The sequence below is a fragment of the Aspergillus fumigatus genome, chromosome 1, assembly GCF_000002655.1.
Source record: "Aspergillus fumigatus Af293 chromosome 1, whole genome shotgun sequence".
NCBI lineage: Eukaryota > Fungi > Ascomycota > Eurotiomycetes > Eurotiales > Aspergillaceae > Aspergillus > Aspergillus fumigatus.
In genome coordinates, this window is record NC_007194.1 from 482,957 (window position 1) to 505,425 (window position 22,469).

The 22,469-nt window shown below is 54.8% G+C and overlaps 10 protein-coding genes across 10 annotated transcripts; 4 read left to right on the plus strand and 6 right to left on the minus strand.

Annotated features, from left to right (window-relative positions):
* Nucleotides 1-168: 168 nt before the first annotated feature.
* AFUA_1G01520 (glycoside hydrolase family 134 protein) lies at nt 169-2,022 on the minus strand. The gene is made up of 4 exons (XM_744808.3): nt 855-2,022; nt 646-801; nt 471-598; nt 169-420 (listed from the first exon to the last, which is right to left on the minus strand). The coding sequence occupies exons 1-4, from the start codon at nt 1,010-1,012 to the stop codon at nt 320-322; spliced, it is 543 nt and encodes a 180-aa protein (XP_749901.2). The 5' UTR covers nt 1,013-2,022; the 3' UTR covers nt 169-319.
* Nucleotides 2,023-2,212: 190 nt separating this feature from the next.
* Nucleotides 2,213-3,740, plus strand: AFUA_1G01530 (GrpB family protein; the record flags this gene model as incomplete). The annotated part of the gene is made up of 1 exon (XM_744810.2): nt 2,213-3,740. The coding sequence occupies exon 1, from the start codon at nt 2,937-2,939 to the stop codon at nt 3,738-3,740; it is 804 nt and encodes a 267-aa protein (XP_749903.2). The 5' UTR covers nt 2,213-2,936.
* A 160-nt stretch (nt 3,741-3,900) lies between these two features.
* On the minus strand, nt 3,901-5,428 carry AFUA_1G01540 (endonuclease/exonuclease/phosphatase family protein; the record flags this gene model as incomplete). Its single annotated transcript, XM_744811.1, has 5 exons — nt 3,901-4,303; nt 4,362-4,535; nt 4,592-4,873; nt 4,924-5,180; nt 5,225-5,428. 5 exons carry the CDS (start codon nt 5,426-5,428, stop codon nt 3,901-3,903), a joined length of 1,320 nt encoding a protein of 439 aa, XP_749904.1.
* Nucleotides 5,429-6,049: 621 nt separating this feature from the next.
* On the minus strand, nt 6,050-8,882 carry zrfA (high-affinity Zn(2+) transporter ZRT1). The gene is made up of 2 exons (XM_744812.2): nt 7,837-8,882; nt 6,050-7,754 (listed from the first exon to the last, which is right to left on the minus strand). The coding sequence occupies exon 2, from the start codon at nt 7,686-7,688 to the stop codon at nt 6,609-6,611; it is 1,080 nt and encodes a 359-aa protein (XP_749905.1). The 5' UTR covers nt 7,689-7,754; nt 7,837-8,882; the 3' UTR covers nt 6,050-6,608.
* Nucleotides 8,883-9,266: 384 nt separating this feature from the next.
* On the plus strand, nt 9,267-11,548 carry AFUA_1G01560 (uncharacterized protein). The gene is made up of 3 exons (XM_077803777.1): nt 9,267-10,454; nt 10,507-10,641; nt 10,710-11,548. Exons 1-3 carry the CDS (start codon nt 9,843-9,845, stop codon nt 11,463-11,465), a joined length of 1,503 nt encoding a protein of 500 aa, XP_077659950.1. The 5' UTR covers nt 9,267-9,842; the 3' UTR covers nt 11,466-11,548.
* Nucleotides 11,549-13,646, minus strand: AFUA_1G01570 (uncharacterized protein). Its single transcript, XM_744814.2, has 2 exons — nt 12,719-13,646; nt 11,549-12,662 (listed from the first exon to the last, which is right to left on the minus strand). Exons 1-2 carry the CDS (start codon nt 13,084-13,086, stop codon nt 11,933-11,935), a joined length of 1,098 nt encoding a protein of 365 aa, XP_749907.1. The 5' UTR covers nt 13,087-13,646; the 3' UTR covers nt 11,549-11,932.
* A 578-nt stretch (nt 13,647-14,224) lies between these two features.
* Nucleotides 14,225-14,380, plus strand: AFUA_1G01580 (uncharacterized protein; the record flags this gene model as incomplete). The annotated part of the gene is made up of 1 exon (XM_744815.1): nt 14,225-14,380. One exon carries the CDS (start codon nt 14,225-14,227, stop codon nt 14,378-14,380), a length of 156 nt encoding a protein of 51 aa, XP_749908.1.
* Nucleotides 14,381-14,382: 2 nt separating this feature from the next.
* On the minus strand, nt 14,383-17,296 carry AFUA_1G01590 (Zn(II)2Cys6 transcription factor; the record flags this gene model as incomplete). Its single annotated transcript, XM_744816.2, has 3 exons — nt 17,076-17,296; nt 15,702-16,994; nt 14,383-15,649 (listed from the first exon to the last, which is right to left on the minus strand). Exons 2-3 carry the CDS (start codon nt 16,949-16,951, stop codon nt 14,383-14,385), a joined length of 2,517 nt encoding a protein of 838 aa, XP_749909.1. The 5' UTR covers nt 16,952-16,994; nt 17,076-17,296.
* Nucleotides 17,297-17,846: 550 nt separating this feature from the next.
* On the minus strand, nt 17,847-19,974 carry AFUA_1G01600 (deoxyribodipyrimidine photo-lyase PHR1; the record flags this gene model as incomplete). Its single annotated transcript, XM_744817.2, has 3 exons — nt 19,746-19,974; nt 18,442-19,684; nt 17,847-18,393 (listed from the first exon to the last, which is right to left on the minus strand). The coding sequence occupies exons 2-3, from the start codon at nt 19,653-19,655 to the stop codon at nt 17,847-17,849; spliced, it is 1,761 nt and encodes a 586-aa protein (XP_749910.1). The 5' UTR covers nt 19,656-19,684; nt 19,746-19,974.
* Nucleotides 19,975-20,990: 1,016 nt separating this feature from the next.
* On the plus strand, nt 20,991-22,004 carry AFUA_1G01610 (uncharacterized protein; the record flags this gene model as incomplete). Its single annotated transcript, XM_744818.1, has 1 exon — nt 20,991-22,004. One exon carries the CDS (start codon nt 20,991-20,993, stop codon nt 22,002-22,004), a length of 1,014 nt encoding a protein of 337 aa, XP_749911.1.
* Between the last annotated feature and the right edge of the window lie 465 nt (nt 22,005-22,469).

Sequence of the window (22,469 nt, forward strand, 5' to 3'; positions counted from 1 at the left end):
GCCGGGGGTGACGGACAATGTCTGGTATATCAAAGGTAGTAGGGCTCTGTGGCAGTAATCATAATGATGTATTCTACGCATGTATAACAGATTGAAGTATAAGCGTGTGTAGTAGCTCTGCCTGTAACTGTGTACCTGGGTTTAGCGGACATGAGAGATATAATAATGGGTGTGCTCAACATAGTAAATTGCAATTGACTGTCTAAGGAATGTAAACGAATGTGATCCAAGTTGCGATAACAACAGCGAGCTCAACTGTAACAGCGAGTGACACTATCAGTGGTGAATCCATCGAGGCTGTCCATTGACCAGAGCAGGATTAGATGGCGACAACATCAACCCAGAATCGGGTATCATCCTTCTTATACTTGGGGTCACTCTCAATCTGCTGCCTGATCCACTGAATGGCACTTTTATAAGCTGCTCCGATTAGCCCGTATGTCCACCAGAAGCGAAGACAGAAGACCTACTGTTGATATCATCCGTGTACGGATGTTGCAGCCCAGTAGCTCCATTGCGATGGCCCGCCACCCATTTGTCGAACCCATAGTACTTCTCACTGTCATGGCGGGCCTTGATGTCCTTCTTCAGGTCATGGCTGTACGATGTTAGCTCTTGATCCATTAGGATGGGACGCGGACATACTTCAAGACAGCCCCGTTGGACACCTGACTCTCGGATTGACCCTTGAAATCGCTGGCCGAAGTACGCAGCATCATCCAGTTTTGCTTGAAGATGCCAAAGTTGGTGGCATCACCGCTTTTGCCGTCGCCGTAGACGTAGTCGGTTTTCATGTGGTCACTGGGTCGGGTCAGTTAAGGATGTACAGCATGGAACGACAGCAAGACTTGTACCTTTCTAGCATGGCGATGGCCATGTCCATGGTGTTGCCGCCTGCCCTGAGGATCTCCTGCTTGCGCTGGCCGAGGCCAGAAACGGTGTAGCTACCGCGGTCGGCACAGAGGGCAAGCTGGGCGAGGCCGAAAAGGCTGACGATGGTGGTGAACTTCATTTTGACTGGCAGGGGATCGTGCTTTCGATGTTTCGTTGGTGTGATGGTTTCTGGATCTCCGGAGGATGTTTCTTTGCTGTGATGGGTTCGAGATACCCGGACCTGTTCGTCCTTATATAGACAAGACAGACTGCTCCCGGGGACTCAGAGAGCCCTCGACTCCGGTCCACCCGCTTCATACATGAAGCAATTCCCGTCTCATGCTTGCCATGTCGCCTACCTGACGAAGGACGGCACTCTGGCAAGACCCCGCGGTATGGTGAACTCGGCAGGACGGAGGAGGACGCGCCGATCAGTCAAGGTACCGGCCTGTCGGAAGCGGCCCAGCAACAAATTTCCGAGACATTTCCCCATTTGCCACGGTGTGTCCGTTATCCAACTAACAAGACAAGGAGATTGGGTGGTGAAAGAGTGGCGAAAGCCTCGTTCAGGTGGATACAGCGGGAAGTGGACGTTTCAAGGTGCTTCACTACAGCGTGGCCTAGTTTGTCCTCCGGCAGATCGTCATCAGTCTTGTTTCTAGAAGATAGCAGAGCCTAGCGTAGGAATGAATTAACTTCACTCTAACTACGCCCGACTGCTTGGCATGCTTCTTTGTGAGACCCCTGCGCCTCGGATTATGGTTGAACCCCCATTGACCATTTCCATGATTGTCAACAGTCTCATCATGAAACTGTCGATACTCTGATGCCTGGCATGTTGCCCTCGTTCGGCTGTGTCTGGAATTTTGAGCTTTTGATGTCGATCCTCAAAAGTTGGATCAGCAACATCAGGCCACTTGGAAAACGGCTTGGATGGAATGGGTCCCTCGGCCTTTTCTCTATAGTATCCTAGAAATTCGACAACTGCTATTATCAAGGAGCGCCACAAGACAACAGTTGGCGCAGCCGGTGAACAAAGCAGGCAATGGACCCTCAGTCTGATATTGTCTACAATCCTCCAGGATCAAACATGTGCACTTGAGCATAGTATAGATGCACGAATGAGACCGGTAGTACTTGACAGTCTCTTCAATGTCGGTGAACTCCCACCGGATTCCGGCGGAAAGATGTCTGATGACTTGTTGAGCTCACATCTCACAGTTGCCTCCGGACGATGCAATTGGCGTGGCTGGCAAGCATACCCATGATACATCGACCTTGGGAAGAGAGCGCATTTTCATCTTGATGATCTGAACCTACACAAGCATAGCATCTTCACTGTGGTATCATTCTACATTGATATTATCCAGCTTGGTATCTGGAAGTATTTACTTGGAACCCTAAGGGGTGAACCGTAGCGGCAATGGGAAGGACCTAGACGAACAATGTCTCAACCATCGATTCAGCATTTCCTTTCAAAATCTTCTGATCTGCTTCGTGCTAGCAGACGTAACCCTAGAGGAACCCCTTTGAGTAGGATAAGGAGTTGTGGTGGATATTTGTTGGCTGGATATGGTGCCATGTGGCAATCAGTTGAGTGAAGACTGTAGTAGCTGGGCCAGACTTGATCGAGTTATCAGAACAACTGGTCTTGTCCAGACGGAATCAGCTAGCCAACAGAGGAATATGGTGAGGACAGCTGATATTGCCAACCAGGGAGCCATCTGTAGTCTTCTTTCCAAGATGCACAGAATGAGACAGCTGATACAAAGGCGATGAAGAACTGTCAGGTTGCTTGAGCAAGGAATGCCGATTTGGACAGTGAAAGATATATAAGCTGGTTCTGACAGGTCAGGCCAGACATATATTTCTATACATTGCCGTGCACCTACACCACTCGAATAAGCAATAGGACTCCAGGATCGTAGTTTGATCTAGAAGAAGCCAGCCTTGCAAAAGTTCAGTGCTCGCTGTAATTCAGTAGACCACCTCCGACTTCCATTACCATCTTTCTTGATAATCACTACATGGTGGTTGAATATGCTGCAGCATGGCTGGAGTGAATGCCTGCTGCCTGTGAAGTACCTAGTGTGAAGTACCTAGTGCGAGACATGCATGCAGTAGTGCGTGCAGATAACCTCACAATACCCCAAATAGGCCATGCCACCTCGTATTCGCAATCTGACCCCAGCACCTTAAATTTGGATGACTCACAGTCTGGCTACATAAGCCTTCTGCCTCTCACTCTATTCGAACCACCAGCCATCCATCCGTTTACCAGCATGACCATGTCCACAGACAAATCCGCCAGACACTACATCGAAACAATCTCCACCCGCCCCCAGAAACCCATTGAAATCGTCGACTACGACCCCTCCTGGCCAACCACCTTCGCCTCCATCGCCCAGCGCATCCGATCCGCCCTCGGCGCCACCGCCCTCAGTGTCAGCCACGTCGGCTCAACGAGTGTCCCCGGCCTGCCCGCCAAAGCCATCATCGACGTCGACCTCGTCGTCCCAGACCCCACCGCCGAGGACGAGTATGCCCCGGCCTTGGAGGCCGCCGGGTTCCAGTTCCTCTTCCGCGAGCCGAACTGGTACGAGCATCGCTTCTTTGGGCTGGCGGAGCCATATGCCAATGTGCATGTGTTTGGGCCGGGGGCGGCGGAGCTGAGCCGCCACCAGCGGTTTCGGGAGTGGTTGGTGTCGCATCCGGCAGATCGGGAACTGTATGTGCAGGCGAAGAGGGAGGCTGCGCGGCAGAGCCAGGAGAAGGGGGAGTCGGTGCAGGGGTATAATCTCCGCAAGGAGAGGGTGATTGAGGAGATTATGGTGCGCGCGGGGATCCCGTTGCCTGGGACCGATTAGTTTGGCTTCCAGCCCACTGTTTGATACAGGCAGGCTGTTTAGGCGAGCTACGAGGTTGTGTGGTTTTTCTTCTTGGGCTGGAGACGATGGCATTGACTCTTGTCTCCTCGTTCTCAGGATGACTCCGAACGCTCCGTCTGAGCACTGACGTTCGGCAAAGCTAAATCAACCCGTAGAGAAATCCCAGCTGATCAATCTCGTCCCCGTCCTGCCCGTAGAATCCCACAATCTGCCACCCTGGCGCCGCCGCAAACTCCTTGCAGTCTGACGTCGCCGTCCCCGCACTCACCGTCCGGCCGCTGCTCGTCGTCGCCAGCAGGTAGAAGTTGCGCGTGTGGCCGCGGTACTGCCCCTGGCACAGCTTTGCCTTGGTCCAGTACTCGTTGGCCGCGAGGGGGAGTTCCGAGAGCTGGCCCCCGGTGCCCCCGTGGGTGTAGCTCTTGCCCGAGGCCACGGTGAGGCCGACGCTGTCGAGTCGCTCGGCACCGCGCAGGGAGATCTTGCTTGGCTTGTTTTGGCCGGTGAACGCCGTAGGGAGGGAGTCGAGGTCGTTAAACCAGGTTCTGCTTCTTGTGTTAGCTGGCCGCGTTGGGAGTTTCTGATGTAAAAAATCTGCCTTACCCGTGTGGGCCACCGAAGATGTCACTCTGGCGGAAGGCATTGGACAAGGTCCAGGTGAAGTTGGTCGTGATGGGATTGTGATCGGAGAGGATCGTCCCCTTGTCGCTGAGGAACTTGTTGCTCTCGTAGTTCCAGAAGACGGCCCTGAGGTCGACCGCACGGCTTCCCCGGTAGCTAATTCCCGTCAGCCCTCCTGTCGTGCAGTCACAAACGGCTCGGGGATCGGTTACAAGATCTTATCGACCGTTTCACAGTCACTGGTTGTGCTAGGATTCTGGCAGAGCAAGGCATTGCTCCCCTCGGCCGGCGCGGCTCCCTGGAGAATCAGCTCCACCCACGGGTTGACCATGCCATTCTGCGTCTGGAAGACACGGATATTGTCGCCAGTCCTTGTATACCGTGCATTGGTGTCGCCAAACACCAGCACCGCATTGCCGGCCGAGTTGACCTTGATGTAATCGGCCAGCTGCTGCAGATTGGCGCTGCGAGCCTTGACATCGTCGTCTTTGGATCTGTGCAAGTCAGCTTTGCTACAGAACGGACGAAGGCAGGAAAGAAATACCCGGCGTCCGCGTGGAGATTGTAAAAATCCACGTAGACCCCCTCCTCAACGCGCACCCGCATCGAGGTGAACCCCTTGGGGGTGAGACAGTCGGCCCCCTCGGCATTCGAGCAGGTCGCCCACTTGGTCCGCACAAAGTTGGTGAATTCAAAGTTGGAGAGCGTATTCAAGCCGGAACCGATCCCCGCGCCGCCCGACGTGGGAGTGCGGTAGGGATGGTTGTCGGTTTCGTAGATGTACGCGTGGTAGTTGAAGTCCTGTTGCGTCAGCGAGATCAGGGCGATCGCAGGGACGGACTCACCTCCTGCACATGAATCACGTCGTATCCGTACTCGGCGAATTTCCTGCCAATCTGCCGAGAGTTGTCGGACTTGTCGCCGGGCACGTCGTTGCCGTTCAGGATGGGGGGGAGTCCTGCGACGTTCAAGGCGAGTATGTTGAACTCGCCGGCGGTGGCAGCCAGGGCAGGAATGCCTGCGGCAAGGACAAGAGGAAAGGATCGCATTGCTACTGCCGATTGACGCTGTGCTGGACAGGCAAGCTCAGGTGGTTACTAGCCTGAGAACTTGCAGGTCTGCGCCAATATTTGTACCTCGGCCACCCGGTGAAGACAGGGTAGTGCCAGACGCTAGCAGGCGTAGGGTGAGGCATGTGAGGCCAATTAATTAATCCTGCAGAAGTCGTCGTAACCAATTGGGTTGGGTCTGGGTTAGCAGACTTGGCAGTCATCTTCAGAGGAGTTCCTATACCGTCCACGTGGGGGACTCTGTGGTGGATATCCAGACAAAGGATTCGTGTCTTAAATGCTCGGCTAATCGGACAAGGGATCGCTCCTTGGGCGGATCAATGTCTCACCTTGGTAATGTACATGCCAGCAGGGTACGCTTGGGCTACAGTCGGAAGAATCTGGTCGTGCAGGATCTTCCTTCAATAGAAACGTTTCCGTCCCGATGGTTACGCGGTTTTTCATGTTTCGGAATGAGCAACAGATAAACGGCCTCCAGGTCCCTTTGACAGCGTCCAGCTTTTCGATCCAACGTACTCCGTACCTAGAGTCTAGTACCCTTTAGTGCCCTCTATAGGTCAAATGGCCCCTATAGAGCTGGTCTGATCGAGACCAGGTACAGGAACATGAAAGATATCGTCGAGGGGGCGAGGATACTGCTCTATAATACCTGGCCGACGTCCTTTCTCGGTGATTGATGGACAGGCAGACAAGCTAGAATTATAACTTATGGCTAAAAGATAAATGGGGAGGATAGGAGACAGGGAGGTCTGACGAGAGTTAAGAGCTGAGGCTTTTACTGTCTGAGCCTTTATTTATACATGATATCCATCTGTAATCTATACTTCTGCATATCGGGAGATGATCGAGAGTAGACAGTGTATGGCTTAGGCTAACCTAACCCAGTAGGTTCGGGCCCTCGATATATTAACGCGCTGAGTTTATGAATGACATCTCCTCTGCAGTATCTTGACTGTACCCCGTAGTCAGGATGAAGTCGAGCAGATGCGGGATGACAAGGCTGGGACTTTACTGGCGCCTCGAGGCACCGCTACAACCATGTGCATTGAGTTAGTGGTTACTCCTCCCCTCATCCAGCTGTTAAAACTCTTTAACACTTGCTATTCAATTACTGGACAAACTCTATAAGTTGCCCCGCTCCTGTCCTGGTCGCCGATCATTACGCCCACTTGCCTATCAACGCCATCATCCCAGCTCCCAGGAGTGTACATCCCAGCATATACAGGATCTGCCCCCGCCTCTTCGTCCGACACGGATCAAACAAAAAGTCTCGTGCCAGCAACTCGACCAACCCACTGTATATCAAGATCCCTGCCGATAGCGCGTCGAGCACCCCCTGCACGATCAGGGCCGTCCTCGAGCCGGGGCTGTACGACGTGCGTACACCGAGCCCAATCGCAATGGCAACCGGCGTGGTGAGCCCGTATGCCAGGCAGAGAATCCAAGGCAGCCAGCGGCGTCGGCCGAAATGGAGCGCTGACATGCGAGCTCCGATCCCCAATCCCTCGAAGGACTGGTGGAAGACTAGGACAGGGTAGAGCGCTGCGAACTCGTCGCCGGCCACGCCGAGGTTAAGCCCGATGATGACCGAATGGAAGATGATGCCGAATTCGAGGACCAGGAAGGCGGCGATGTCCTGGCGGAAGGCCCGTTCGGAGGCTACCGAGAGCTCGTCGGCGCGGGGATAGAGATCCTTGCCTCCGGTTGGGGATGACGGTTCCGTCGCTGTCAGTCTGTCGGATGATTCGTGCGGGCTTGAGCATGCGGGCTGGGTGATGAACGTCGCGGTGGCATTCGCTTCTCGCGGGACACTGTACTTCCACTCGACGTACACCTCCGCCCCGACATCCAGGAGAAAGACCAGTATGACGGACGAGAGGACAATTGCGGCGCACCAGGAGTACTCGCCCCAGGCGCCGGACATGCCGATACATGTTCCTGGTCCGATGCTTTGGTAGGCGGGGTCCAGCAGGTGGATGAACGCAGTCGCCACGATGACGCCGGTCCCAAAGTATCGCCCGAACAGGTATACATGATGGGGAATACGCCACTGGGGGAGTCGCTGGGCCACCACCGGGAAGAGGGTAAATACGGTAGACGTGATAAAGATGACGAAGATGGAGGAGATGCGCGCGCCTAGGTGGCCGTTGTACTCATTTTCCGACAACGAGAGGAAGCAGATGACATCCTCTTTGCTGGCGGTGTTGAGGTCAACGTTGGAGGGGTCGAAGGCAGACATGGTTGCATCATCCGCATCGAAGTGCTAGACACTGTTTCCTTTATATGGCGCTGGCACGCTGGGTACCTTGAGGTCGCACTGATTCAGTCTACTGCCAAGGTCCTTCGCCTGGTCGGTGGGACGCGGTGATGGTCGAGAGTAGACACACCTTGTGAGCTACCTCTAGCTCCTGTGGGCAAGACGAGAAAGAAAAGTGTCATCACAAGCGTTAGCCTGTTTTCATGTCTGGGAGGCCGGAGACAGTTGTAGGCTGAGGTCATCCGAGTGAGGGACGTGGTTAGAATCCCACTACAAGTAATGGAACAAGATAGCTGCTGGGATTAATTGACAGTCAAGTACGTTAGCATTTCACCTACTGGAACATATACCCTTCATGCACGTCTAGTTCGTACGGTTCACTATAACCGGGCGCCATCAGTCCATTTCCAAGATGGAACTATTGATCGCAACGTCTGGAATATACGTCAACGCATTGATGTTCGAAATCTCAATGGGGTTCGCAATGTGATCATCCATAAGAGTCACATTCTGAGCTCAATCCTAGTACATCTGGCTGGGGATATAACGCCGTAGATGGAGCCGACACTGTGTGGATTGACCATGTCAAGGTTTCCTTGTTGGTCGCCAGATGATTGCGTCTGGTTAAGAACCGAGTGACCATGTAAGTCTGACCTGAATAGCCCCAATTGTGCTGATCCTGATGTTCACTCACACCTCTGGCTGCTCCCGTAGGCTGGGGCTCGCCAGCTACTCGCAAGTGGAATATCTACTGGCTCACCAACGCTGGCCACAGCTGACATGGGCAAAGGCACAAATGCTCTCATCGAGGGAAAGCACCGCGTCAATTGTCCATAGCAAGAAATCGTGAAAGGCACCGGAAACAGCATTGCTCGGCATCAGTAATATGACATACCTGACGCATCCTCCAAGCACAAACGACTCTCATGTGCCGCATCCCGGAGCGGCCGATTGAGTGTAATCGATCGAACCGGTCGATTGCCGGCGATCGTTCCCGCAGACGCAGGTGGATGCAAGGGAAGAACTCGCCAAAAGTACGACTTGCAGGTGCTTGACTTGACCATTCTTGGCAAGTCGTTACGAAAACGAGGGGATCAGATTACTGACAGCCGGCGGCTAGAGTCGTGGGGATCGTGTCTGCATAAAAAGTACGTCCCCATTATGCAGCGACACAAACTGTACGCTGTAGTTAGTTGAATGCTGACAAATACTGGCTTGATAACTAACTAGTAAACACTAACTACCTAGCTAATGATGATGTAACCCAATCAGACCGGCGTTGTCGAGCGATGCATGATCCTCTAGCTGGATCATGTCTTCGATCACATAGTGAGTGCCCCTTCTCGTATGATTGCTATTTGCTCCTTATCCATGGCTTGGCCTCTAGATGAAGATTCCCGCACATCACCCATGAAGAATCACCGTAAAGCACAGAATAGTCGAGGCATCTGCCAGACTCGACCTGTAGCTGCACCATAAAGCAGTGGTTGCCTCGGGCAATGTGATTGTGAAACCCTTGCCACCACCACCACCACCACCCCCCATTCCCTCGACTGGTCTCGTAGTCTGGTATTCACCAAAGTTCTTTGCATTCGAGATATAAGGTTACAATACGAGAATAGGCTGCAGGATAAGCCACAGGAAGCGCCCCGCGGAGGGCGGGAATTGGGGCCCCGATAATAGTGGCCTTGGACCGTCTCCACCACGATCCACAACAATCATAGATAGTGCTGGACACTCGCACCGACCCCTCGACACTCCCCCCCCCGTGCTCTTGAAGACTGATCAGGGAGATCTCGAGTCAGTCAATCCGCCATCATCGAGCCATGAGCGACTCGCAAAGGGGCCAGGGACAGCCAAAGGGTCTGCCCGCGTGGACGGCGACGCGGACCGCCAAGGAGGGCGCACGAAAGAAGACCCGAACCACCTACTCTTGTCTGAACTGTCACAGACGGAAAGTCAAGGTATCAGAGTCGCAGCACACACGGCCAGATTGCTCGCTGACGGGGTTCGAAGTGTGACAGAGTGAAGCCATGCAGTGCCTGTTGTCTTCGAGGCACGCCGTCCGAGTGCGAATATGGCACCAGCAAGCGAGACCACCATTACATCCAGCAGTCGGCTCTGATCGACAGTCTGATGAAAACATGCGAGGACCTGAAGAAGCAGCTGGCCGAAGCGCGCGCGTTGGCCAATCTTCCGCCGGTAAAGCCGGAGGAGCCATTCTCGGTCTCGTCGCCAGAGGACCACCGCGAGAAGACGGTGGACGAGGAGCGGTCGCAAAACCCGGAGTCTCGAGCTTCTTCCTCGTTGATCAAACAGTCGGCCGACCCGGCAGGTCGATCCTTCGCGCAAACCACCAATACCCCATGCACGACCGATCGGTCGTCTCGATCGCTCAGTGACGACAAGCGCATCCTGACCGACCCCGCGGTCGCGAGCTCGTTTGTGGAAGTGTTCGTCGAGCGTCTCATTGACAATTTCAGCCCACAGCCAGCCTCCGTCTATGGCGGCACGGTTGCCCTGCGCGAGGCATCTCGCATGCGCATTCTGTCGCCGATGCTGTGTACCGCATTCGAGGCTGCCTCCTTGACCTTCGCCGGGCGACGCGAGCAGATCCGCGAGGTGGAAGCCGTCGGACATGCCCGCTACGTCCGGGTGCTCCGACAACTGCAAACCGCCCTGAACGACCCCAAGCAGAACAAGTCGACGGAAGTGATGGTCGTTGTATTACTCTTCACCATCATCGAGGTCCGTGGCGTCAGCCCTTGCCGCATCCGATTCCCACTAACCAGTCGGGCAGGCCTTCAAGCACAGCACCAAAGATTCCCTGCTGAAGCACCAACTCGGCGGACTGCAATTGCTCCAGGCGCGGACCCCGTACCGACATCGGTACGGGATCGATCGGTCGCTGTACGTCGATCTCCGCTTATACTGGGTAGGGTGCGCTCTTCCGCTTTTTTTTTTTTTTTTTTTTTTTTCAGGACACCGTGCTCACTGGCTTAGGTTACCGCGGCGCTCGTCCAGAGCAAACCCACGTTCCTCGCGAGCAAGGAGTGGCTGACCGTCCCGTGGCCGGGCGACGCTCCATCCAAGGACATCCTCCACCGACTGCTGGACATCGCGGTCGACATCCCCGCGTACCTCGGACAGATCGACCGCTTCACCGCGGCCCTCCACAGCGGCACCGTGCCCTCGACCGAGCTCGTCGCGCAGCAGACGGCCCTCTGGGACCGCGCGACGGAACTGCAGTCCCGGCTGAACCGGTGGAAAACCATGTTCGCCGATACCTATCCCCCCGGTCAAGCTTGGGAGGAGCCCACCGCGGACACCGCGACCAGGCCCGAGTCCGACCCGCAGACGACCTTCCCGACATTCCTGTACCGGGACCCGGCGACGATGCGCCTCCGCCCGGCCCCGTTACTCGTCTACCCGGACCTGCTCTCGGCAACCTGCATGACCTTCTACTGGGCGCTGCACCTCATCCTGTCGACGGCCGACAGCGGGCTGGGGAGCGTCCTCGGCCTGCAGGAGCGATACCAGTATGCGTGCAACATCTGCCGCAGCATGAAGTACTACGTCGAGAACACCCCGGGTGGTTTGGTCTCGCGCATCATGTTCGTGCTGCGGACAGCGTTTGATGCGTTTGCGGACGGGATGGTCGAGAAGGCGTTTGTGACCGAGGTGTTTCGGCATATTGCAGACAAGTTTCATTTTTCGGTTTTTGCGAACCAGTGTGCGTCGTTTTCGGTGAGCGGTTAGCGATCTATCATAGCACGTCCATTGCCACATACTGCTAGCTTAGATTTCAGATCATCATCATTCGTCCTGTCCTATGTACGTGGTATATATGTATGTAGGTAAGGTTATTGTACAAAAGTAGCTTTTGTCATATTTGCTCCCGCACGGCCGTGCCTTTCAGCTAGCTCTGAGGCGTGATGTATCCCATCCATCGACTCGCCATCTCCATCTCTGAGACTAGGATGCGTCTGAGCGAGCGGAGTCGACCGCGTCGTGGTGCGGTCATCGGCCGGACCCATTTCTCAGCGCAACTGGCCGAGGTCGGAGGGGCACGAGGCGAGGGGCTATCTTGCCTCGCTCTTGCTCTCCTCTCCCTCAGGGGGTAGAATTTCTCCGAATAGGAGTCGTAGAAATAGGAAAAAAAAAAAAAAAAAAAAAAAAAAAAAAAACCCAGGCTGTTGCAGTTCTTGACCAGTTCTTAACCAGACTCACACCGGCGCCGGGGCAGGCATCTGGATAAACGCCTCCTTGCTGAATTCCATCGCAAGGTCTCCCTCTGCGTAACCATACCCGTACGCCCGGTCTTGCGGGCTGTATCCATGTCCGTACGGATCTCCGACATCCATCGCCGATGCAGACGCGGACTCTGGTGAATCAATGGTAAACCCACCCGTCGGGTCGACCGGCAGCCAATTCGCGGTGAAGCGGGTACTGCCGTCGGGCATTTCAAGAGGCGTGAGTGCGTCTTCGTCGTCGGCGGCGGCACTGGCGCGGTGATTTATCCGGTGGAGAGAAGGCTGGGTCGGGTGGTGGTGAGGACGATGCAGGCGGGGTGGGCGGGGGGAGGAGGAGGAGGAGGAGGAGTCGAGCCTATCGGGCAATTTGTAGAAATGCATGCCCATGTCCATACCCAGGGCCGTGCCAAGCGACGGGTCCCGGTCGCGGTCGCAGTCCCAGTCGTGGTCTTCGTCTTCCTTGCTTGTCGAACTGGTGGCGCTGGGGGTGCAGGGATCTAGCGACGGAGAGGAAGAGTTCCGGTGTGACGAGGGCGATGTGGATGCAAATGACGGTGAAGATGAAGATGAAGATGGGGAGGTGATGCCGGATGGAGTCATGAACAACGCTCGTTGTGTGACATCGTCCGATGTGGAGCGGAGGAAGGATAGCTCGTCGGGGGCCTTTTGCCCGTGGCCGAGCGAGAGATCGGGGAAGGGAGGTCTATTCAGTCAGTTCGAATTCCATCCACTGAGTCAGTCGGACGCGTGCAGACTCACTCTGAGATGAAATCCATGCCCTGAGCAAACATCTCCATCGTCATGTCCATCTCCATCGCCATCGCCATATCCAGGTCCATTCCCATTCCCATTCCCATTCCCATTCCCACCTCAATTGGCGGTGAATGCATTTGCGCCTGCACTATCCCTGTGGCTGCGGTTGCTGCCTTTGCCGAAATTTGCCCGTCTGGCAGGCAATTATCCGAGCTGAGCAACGCGATGTCGTTCTCGCTGCGACCATGAGAAGACAACTCAAAGGCAAGGCGCAAGTCATCCTCGGTCTGTAGTTCCTGTTGCAATGGCGATGCTTGCCCGATCCCCTCGAGGAATTGCCAACTGGTGTAGTCGTAGGCGAGTGAGTCGGCCATGTTGCTTGGTCTGTGGGATGTCGACTGTCCGAGGAGTGTCACAGCATCCCAGTACTGCAGTAGGAGAAACAATAGAAGTAACTGTTATGCCCTCTAGTGGTGTAGAGTATCTTCCAGACGCATAGCATTCAGCAACAGACATAACCCATGCTCGAAGAAGGGACGGGGACACGCCCTTAATAAACCCTGACCAGCCCATCCCCGCAAAAAAAAAAAAAAAACAACATCACAAGCTCAGGAGTATACTCCGTAACAGACACAAAGGATCAATATGGGGAAAATGGGGAAAATCGACCACCAGGAAGCTCCAACTCCAACCAGGCACGAACCACGCTCATCGGCAGCAGCATTGCCCAACTCGGCAAAATAAAATCGAAGCGAGAGCAGTGTAAACTAATCGACAGAATCTACACGGAGCTTCCCAGCTCAACGCCCCAATTACGATCCCGCAATGGAGCACAGGAACTATCACATTGCCAGGTGCATGGAGCAGGACCATTTAACCGAGCTGCCTTTCCCCGGATTTCAGACACGGCCAAACGGCTCGAACCAGAGACAATCAGAAACACGCGTGGGCCGAGTGTAGAGCCAAATCATGCCTCTTCTGGCCTGATCCCGGGTCTGGTGCCTTTGTAGCCCTGCCGCACTAGTACCAACTGGTCAGCTTCTCCGCATCGGTTAATTGGCGCCTTTCGGTTGATTGTTTTTTAACCGAAGCTCACCGATTGCTCGGTCCGGGGTGGCGATTCTAGCCGAGTGTCTGGGGATACCTCCTGTGTTTCTTCATATTCAACCGTGAACAGGGTTTGAATTTTCCGAGATAGAGTTTCCCTCCGGACTACATGGGGTGTGCGGGTGCGGGACGAAGGGTGAAGCTATGACTTGCCAGGTCCATCATTCTAAGTCATTATCCTAGTAATATAGTAATATTGGCAGTAGCAATGACTAGTACGGGTGAACTGTGATCTGTGATATGCGTTCTATTCAATTCTAGAGCATGGTGCGATGCACAGACACAGATAAAGTACATGATGACACCGCAAGTGCCGACGGCAGCTGCAGCGCGGTTCAACAGTCAATATCGACCAGTCAACCGACTCGCCAGAACTAGTGGAGCCTGTGGACACGGCCCCTGCAGATGGCAGCGGACCCAAAATGCTGGGGCGAAGGCAGTCACTGCCGATCAATCCTAGTGCATCTCGCGATGGCGAACTGCGAGGGCGAATTCCCCCGGCAGTCCTCCGTTAGGGCTCCTCCGCGGACGGTGGAGTCCCGGGAACGAAAGTCGGGCTAAATTTAGAGGGCCAACCCAGTACCTTTTCGCGTCCACCGGTACAGTGCCAGAACGGCCTTGCGTCGGTGTCGGATTTCGCTGTGGTTGACCGGCCGGCCCCGCGCCTGTGCAACCGCGCTCCGCATCACTTGGCGGAAATTCCGCTGGTATTCCGTGTTGAGGGTGACGACGCAGGATTCCGTCGCGCGGATCATCACTTCGCACGCGTTGAGGATGCCCTCCCCCGCCTCTTTCTGGAGTCGCTCCACGATCAACAGAAGAAGAAAACTGCCCTGGAGGAGCTGGATGCCAAAGAAATAAGGCATGAAGCTGATATCGGGGTCGTAGCGGAGAATCTGGTGGACCGAGTCGGCCGCATCCAAGGCATGGGAGATGGTCGTGGCAAAGGCAGGGGACGAGGTCCAAAAGTCCTTGTCCTCGATGAGCGAGACGGGATCCCACTTGCCGACCAGGAGAATGTGCAATACATGCACCAGATAGGATGCGTACGCGATGACGGTCTGAGTATGCCATGAGAACGCCTGAGAAAGAGAAGGTTCGACAGGAGGATCGGGGCCGGGTGGACGATAGGTGGTGGCGAGCGGCGCTTCAGGGACCGCCGCGGTCGCTGCAAAAGTGGTCAGACTCGCCTTGTAGATCTCGAGCTGCCGCAGCACCTCGCTGAGATGAGCGTCCCAGCCGTCCTTCCCGTGGAGTCGGGATCCAAGCATGGGATGATTTCGTGCCTGGTTCAGATCGATCAATTCGCCCGTGATGGTCATCAGTGGGAGAAAGAAGCCGAATATCGAATGGTCATGGCAGATAAAGTCCGGGAACACTCGGCGCTTGTTCTTCTCGCCGGAAATGGGGCAATGCGGTCCGTCCGGCTTGGGGCTGTTGCTGTGCACGTTTCCGGCCTGCCACGAGCCCTCGTCCAGCGGTAGCAGCAGGTCTTCACTTTCGGCATCCAGCAATGCCAGTGGGCGATTGTAGCACAGGGCGAGATGGCGGTCCATAATGTACAGCAGCCACCAGGTCCGCCGACGTTCCTCCCGGTGCTCCTCGGTGATAGTCGCATGGGGGTCATGACTATGGTCGCAAACGCAGTTCAAGCTGGGTCGCGTGGGATTCGAGTAATCGAAGAAGGCGCCCGTGTCGACGCCACTCCAGCCGGGCAGCGAGTAGTCAAATGCGGGGCTCGAGCCTTCGGTTTGGCCATCTGCGTTGGGTATCACCTCGATTTCTTGGTTGAGTTTCAATTCTCGGGCGAGAGTGAAAGCAGCGTGCCACCTGGACTGGTCAGTCTCGACGCCTACAGCCGCGAAAAGGTGACAAAACAAACCATCGCATGCTAGCGGCCTTTTGTTCGCTAGAAGAAATTATAGATGCCACATGTATATAGGTAATCACATCATCCAAGGACCCCGCGGGCCCGACTAGACCGCGATCGTCGCCGCTCGATTCAAACGGATGGTGCACGGTGGTGGGAGGACATTCCGGAGCAACCCCAGTGAAGGTCGGGTCACTCGCGTTGGAACCGGCCTGCTCCTTAAAGGACACGTGAATCAACGGTCGGAGTAATCGTATCGTCAAGGCGCACAAGAATTGACAAATCTTCTTGCGCTGCGGCGGGGAAATGGAGAGTGCAAACGCCCGATCGTCCAGGGCAGCAACCCAGAGCATGCTTGCCAGCAGAGCCGGGCTACTCGGCCGCGGGTTCTCCCGGCTCAGGAATGAGGCCTTGCGAAGGACATAACAATGGATATGGTGGCACACGGGGTGCATATGCGTGGAAAAGGCGCTCGTAAAGTACAACTCGAGAAGGTCAAAAACCAGCCTCCGCGGTAGATTCGCCTCGAGAAACGGCATGAGCGGCTGTAATACGGGATACTTCAAGGTTGTAGATGAAATACTGGGGGCCCGAGCCGCGCCAGCAGGCTTCGAACTCTGGACGGTCGGAGCACTGTACCCGGCCAGGTCTGCGCCGTTCCAGATGTCCAGCACCCGGGGCAGCGGACCGTCCCCCCAGGCCCCTCCCCCTAGTACTTCGTAGGAGTCTGGAGATACATGGGCCGCGGACAGCCACTCCTCCGTCACGTTCCCCGTCGGTCCTGGTCTCCGCGCCGGTAAGGATGGATCTGCTTGGGAGCGTCGGTCGTCGATACTATGCGCGGAGACAGTCATCTCGTTCGTCGCCGGCGACCGATGCTGGAAGGACGTGGTCGGCGAGGCATGATTCGGTAATGGTGTTGGCGCCGCATCTGCTGGCACCGCCGCTGGGACTGGAGGCTGCACATTGGGAGCCTTGGGCAGCTTCTCCATCGATCCGCCGTTCGGGACTGTTGCCGTCTGTTTTGACCGTGCAATCCGCCCTCGTTTCCGTCGTTCGCGCGTAAATTCGCAACGGATCTCACTGCGAAGACAGCGCGAACAGGGAAATGCCCGGTCGCATCGTACCCGCCGCGAATGGCATGAGTCACAGGCTATACGATTTCTCCTCCATCGACGCTTTGCGGTGCTGGACGAATCTTCAAGCGTCCCTGCGGTGTTTGTGCTAGTAGGCGGTGCGTCCCCCGGCTGGGCAGGATCCATTTCAGGCCGACATTGAGTAGGATAACGCGAGCGGGGATAGGGTCTGTCTAAGAAAAAAGATAAAGGACAAGGAGTTAGCGGTGGGTCAAAAATGTCCGCGCCGGGAGTCTGGCGGAGCTGATACCGAGGCACAAAAGGCGTGCGGTGGGAGGTTCAAAATCCCTCTTGTCAACAGAAGAGGTTCATGAGAATAGATCTGGATTCTGGTGGTGAAATCGATGCATATCCAGTTTGCGATTCACGAGGCGAAGGTCTCGTCGAAGAGAATTGAAGTTGAACAGAAGGGCCGAGGCCGTGCAGGAACTAAGAGCCCACGACGACGCCCGGCCCGATTGTGGGGGAGACTCCCAAGACAGGGAGCAACTCCGCATCGAATCATCGGCTGACCTCTTTGTTTTTGGCCTGGGATTCTTGGCAATGCGGTCCAAAGTGGAGAAACCGTGTAGTAGCAACGGCCTGGCCAAGGTCAGTTGTTTCAAGGCCAGGTAAGCCTGGAGTATGGAGTATGGAGAATGGAGAAAAAGAACGGATACTCAGAACAAGTGTGCAGTTCTTTGCTGCTGGCACGTGGTTGGCCACTGCATCCTGTCATTTAAGGACTCCTCTCTCCTCGGCTCAACAACGGTCGTCCCCTGTCTCAACTCATGCTCCTGAAGATCTTACGGTACCTAGCGTAGACAATAATTGTTGTCTGCACTGTGTACACCCGACCGATCGGTAGTGGGAAACCTGCGACCGGCAAGAATACCTTGACAAAGCCACGACCAGGACTTCAAACTCAGGTCTTCGTTGAGAACGACAGCTAAAACATCGAGATAGAGAGATAGATAGATGGAAAGAAACTAATCAATTTCATGATCCTACTAATACGCGAAGAGCTTGTTCTAGTCCACCGTCATCGTCCACTCTCACTAGCTCGTTTATATCGATGCAATGCCAGGTCCCTACTCTGAGAGTGATTCAGCATGGGGCGGGGATACCCATTCTTCGCTGCAATAGCCCCCCCTCCTCGTGCGTAGGGCTCATGTATCGCCGCGCCTTGGATATCTCGCAGCTCGGGCACCCATTTTCGTATATACTCTCCATCTGGATCGAACCGTTCGCTCTGAAGGAGTGGATTGAAGATTCGAAAGTACGGCTGAGGATCCACCCCGGTACTCGATCCGAACCCCCACCCGCCATGGTTGGACGCAAAGTCCCCATCAATGAGAGTCTCCATAAAGTATCGCTCGCCACGGCGCCAGTCGAGAAGCAGATCCTTCGACAGAAAAGACGCAACAATCATACGCGTCCGGTTGTGCATCCATTTGTCCTGTTTTGCCTGTCGCATGGCGGCGTCCACTATGGGGAAGCCTGTTTTCCCTTCGCGCCACGCGGTGAACCTGTCCTCCTCATACTCCCATTCCAGATTGGTGAATTCGGGTTTGAAGCATTTGTTCATGCTGCTCATGTGAGATACATTTCGAACAAGGGTGAAACTGGAGCCTTACCAGATGAATGGCCAATGCACAAGGACATGTCTGTAGAATTCTCGCCAGGCCACCTCACCAATCCAGCGAACCAGACCAGGATCCCCATGCTGCAGGGAACCCTTGTTAGCTCTACGCGCGTGCTCGATTGCCGTCCTGGCGCTGAGCAAGCCCGATGCGAAGTATGGACTGAGGATCGAGGTCGTCTGGCCAGACACCATGTTTCGCTCCTCCGCATAGTCCCTCCCTTTCTCTTCCAGGAATGCCTCCAAACGGCGCAGCGCCTCATGTTCGCCTGCCGGATATAGGTGACCAAGGTGCTGCTTTTCCTCCTCCGACAGCTGCTTGTGCTCCGGTGCGGCTGGAACCTCACTCTCGAATAATTCTTTAAAGTACTTTCGCGCATCCCCCGGATTCGATCCCGGCTCCTCCGACACTTCCAGACAGCCGGGATTCTCGTTCAGATAAGCGACCCACGTGCGGTACCAGGGACTATACACTGCGTACTGTTTACCCTGCTGACTGGTCACCTGCCCGGGGGGAACGACGCATGCATCATGGGCGGTCTCGAACTTGATTCCGTTCTTCGCACACAGCCTCACCAGCTTCGCCTCGCGTCGCAACTCGTCCACCTCATATTCGAGGTTTGCGTAGAGATGGTTTGCTCCCCACTGCTGACACAGATCCACGATGCGTTGCGGTATATTTTTGCGGATTTCCTGCGTCTCCATGTACAGGGGGATATCCAGCTCGCTCAGATCGCGCTTTAATTGATGGAGAGTACGCAGGATCAGATCCACCCGGGCCGGACTCAACAGATGAGCCGTCAAATCCTGCGGCGACAGAATATACAACCCGATCAGCGGGATATTACATCCCTTGGCGGTCTCGTATGCCATTCGCAAGGCGCGATTGTCGTAGAGTCGAAGATCAGACTTGAACCAGAACACCACTGCACTGTTGGCCCCGATGGCCCTACGCTGGTCGGCGGTCTCCTCGTAGGCCCGCTGGAGCGTCTCGATCGGTCGTTCCAGCCTTCCATCGTTGTAGGCCTGGCACCGCTCGTTGCTCATTTCCGGCGGATAGAATTCTCGCAGCACGATGCCAAAGTTCTCGGCCTGTTGCGCATTGGGATGCGGACGTGACAGGTCCAGCTTTTCGCGTTTGCTCGGTTGTTGTGTGGTGCCATCATCGCTGCTTGGGATCGCTGCGGTCTTGCGTTTCCGAGGGGCCATTCTACTGCGCAAGTTGAGGACCGATGTGCCTTGTGTTTCTTTAATACTTTGGTTTGGCCGATGATTGCGTCAAGGGTGGATTGGACTCACGATCGATTGGATCTGATCCAATCGATGGGGTCCGATCGTGTCACGATCCCATCCAGGTCAAGATCCATGGCTCGTATGAACTTGATTCCGCGGGTTTTCTGTAGGGACCAACCTATGGCCTACGGGTCGATAGCTTTGGGGTTGCATTGGGTCGTCCTTGCATAGTCGAGGTGTGGCGTCATGCCCAACGCCACTCTTCCGTCCTGTCGGATTATCAGCAATTTTATCCGGAGAGTGGCCTTCAATGTGTTCTGCTCGTGTATTATAGAGGTCGAACGGGCGAAATGATTCTCTTGCGCGTATATCTACTCACTCTACCTGAAAATACATAACCTATTCAGCCATTCCTAACCTCCATTATGTCTATAGACCACTTTGCCATAATGGCACTGCATGTCCACTAGCCATATCTTAATTCTGTTAAAAATGAAATCATGTCCCATTCATTGAATCCACACGTCGAAAACATCTAGCCCATGGACTCCTTCGTGGTGATACGTCTAGGGCAGATCATCCACTCGGTCAAAGGAATTCTATGTCTGCCTTGGAGATCCAGACCTGTCGGTCGCAATTGGCATATCACGATAATTTGATCCTTCAAAGGAAACTACACGAGACCTTGACGGAATAGGAGATGTACTCCGTAGGGCAAAAGATCATCTGGAGTATAGACTTGGCGGGGGAAGTGATGAAGTCAGAGAAACCTTGTGTGCCTACTTCATTCCAACTTCTCCGTGCTGTTCCTAGGGATGAATCCCGCCAAGGGTTACTCCGTACTGACCTCGTAAACGGGCGATTCAATATTCATTAGTCCATTGGGGAAAAGAACCGGACTCAGACGTCCCGATTTCGGCCGGAGCTGTCCCTTGGGTGCGCAGATCCGTTGCCCTTGCATCAACCTATCAGACTGCACGGCTTCCCATATAAAGTTGCAAAGAGACCCCTCTGAACACGGCCTCCTTGTCGAATCTGATCTCGTCTGCGTAAGCGTGCTCGGTGTGGACGGGAATTGAAATACCCCACGGGGGTTGCTTGTCCCACATTGCTTTATTTCCTTGCCCTGTTGACTTAACCGGTGAGGAAAAAGCCGCAGAATGGACGACAAAGTTACCTGCCATATGCCATATATGGGTCACAGTATCTCCAGGGGCCCCAGCTGATCGTCCTGAGACTGAGAATCTATCAAGTTCTCCGGATTGACCATATCTACACAACACCGGCACCCAACATGGGTGCCTCATCCCGATGGCATCCCCGCCGCCAGTCTCAACCGCAACCGCAACCGCAACTGGATCCTCGCATCACTTTCCCAATGACTCCGTCCTTAAGTATAGCCACATCGGACAGACCGAGAAGTATGTCTTCTCGGCTTTTGCCGGCGTGGTCTGGTACAACGCGATCGAGCTCATTGTCCTCTGCCTGACCACCTTCAAACGCTACCGTGGTTGCTACTTCTGGTCCCTCCTCCTCGCTTCCATCAGCCTCACCACATACATCCTCGGTTTCTTTTTCTTCTTCTTTCTCTCCATGTCCGTTACCCCCTATGTCGCCGTCGCCTTCATCGTCCCGAGCTGGTGCGTCATGATCACCGGCCATTCGCTCGTCCTCTGGTCACGTCTACACCTCGTCATGCAGAGACCAAAGGTCCTCCGCGCCATCTTAGTCATGATCATCGTCAACGCCATCACCATGCAAATCCCCATCACCGTGCTACTCTTTGGCGCCGTCTCTGCCCACCCGAAGGTCTTCACCCGGGGATACAACGTAATGGAGCGGATCCAGCTGATTGTCTTCGCGGTACAAGAGTGCATCATCTCCAGCACCTACGTGTACGAGACAATCAAGATGCTCCGCCTGCGGCCTCCGGAAGCGCGGCACCGACGGATGCTATTGCAGCTCCTCGTCATCAATATTGTGATTCTCGTGCTGGATGTTGCCGTCATCGGGACCCAGTATGCGGGCTACTACCCCGTGCAGGTGATGTTCAAGCCCGTGGCGTACAGCATCAAGTTCAAGCTCGAGTATGCGATTCTCGGGCGGTTGATCCAGATCGCCAAGGGGGAGGGCCTCGACCGCGAGCAGGTGTCGTCGAGCGTGCAGGGCTTTCAATCGTGTCTGTCGGATCAGACAGCCACGGTGGGAAACGGGAGTCTGTCTTCCCCGCGACCGCCCCCTGACAGTCCAGGAACGGGTATGTCGTATATCCGTGATGAGGATACATATGCCTCGCTGAGATTCCATGAGAGGCGGACGCTTTGATCGATTTACCTAGGTAGACTTTTGGACTGTAATATATCTGTCCTAGATACCAGAATATGACATAATGTATGATCTATCTTCCTTAAGGTGAGCCGGAATGATGGTATAAGTCTATCTATATATAAACATCCAAAAACAGCATTCGAGCAGGTGAGAGTATGCAGTGAAGAAGTCGAGCTTTGGTCCACTTGGCCTGCCTATAACGTCGTACGCATGTTCTTTCCGAGTCTTGGCTTAAGCCACAATGGGCTACGAACGCTTACCCGTTGCCGTCTTCTGTGCATTATTGGTTGGGAGGATCAGATACGTGTAGCCGTCAATCATCGCATTGGAATGTGAGAATCCTGGAAGTCTGACTGTGGCTACTTACACAGCTTGTGAGGTTCACCGGGAGTGCAATGAAGCTAGAGAAAGTGTCTTCAACTTCGCTCATACCTCTATAGAGGACATACATTGTTGTCTCGA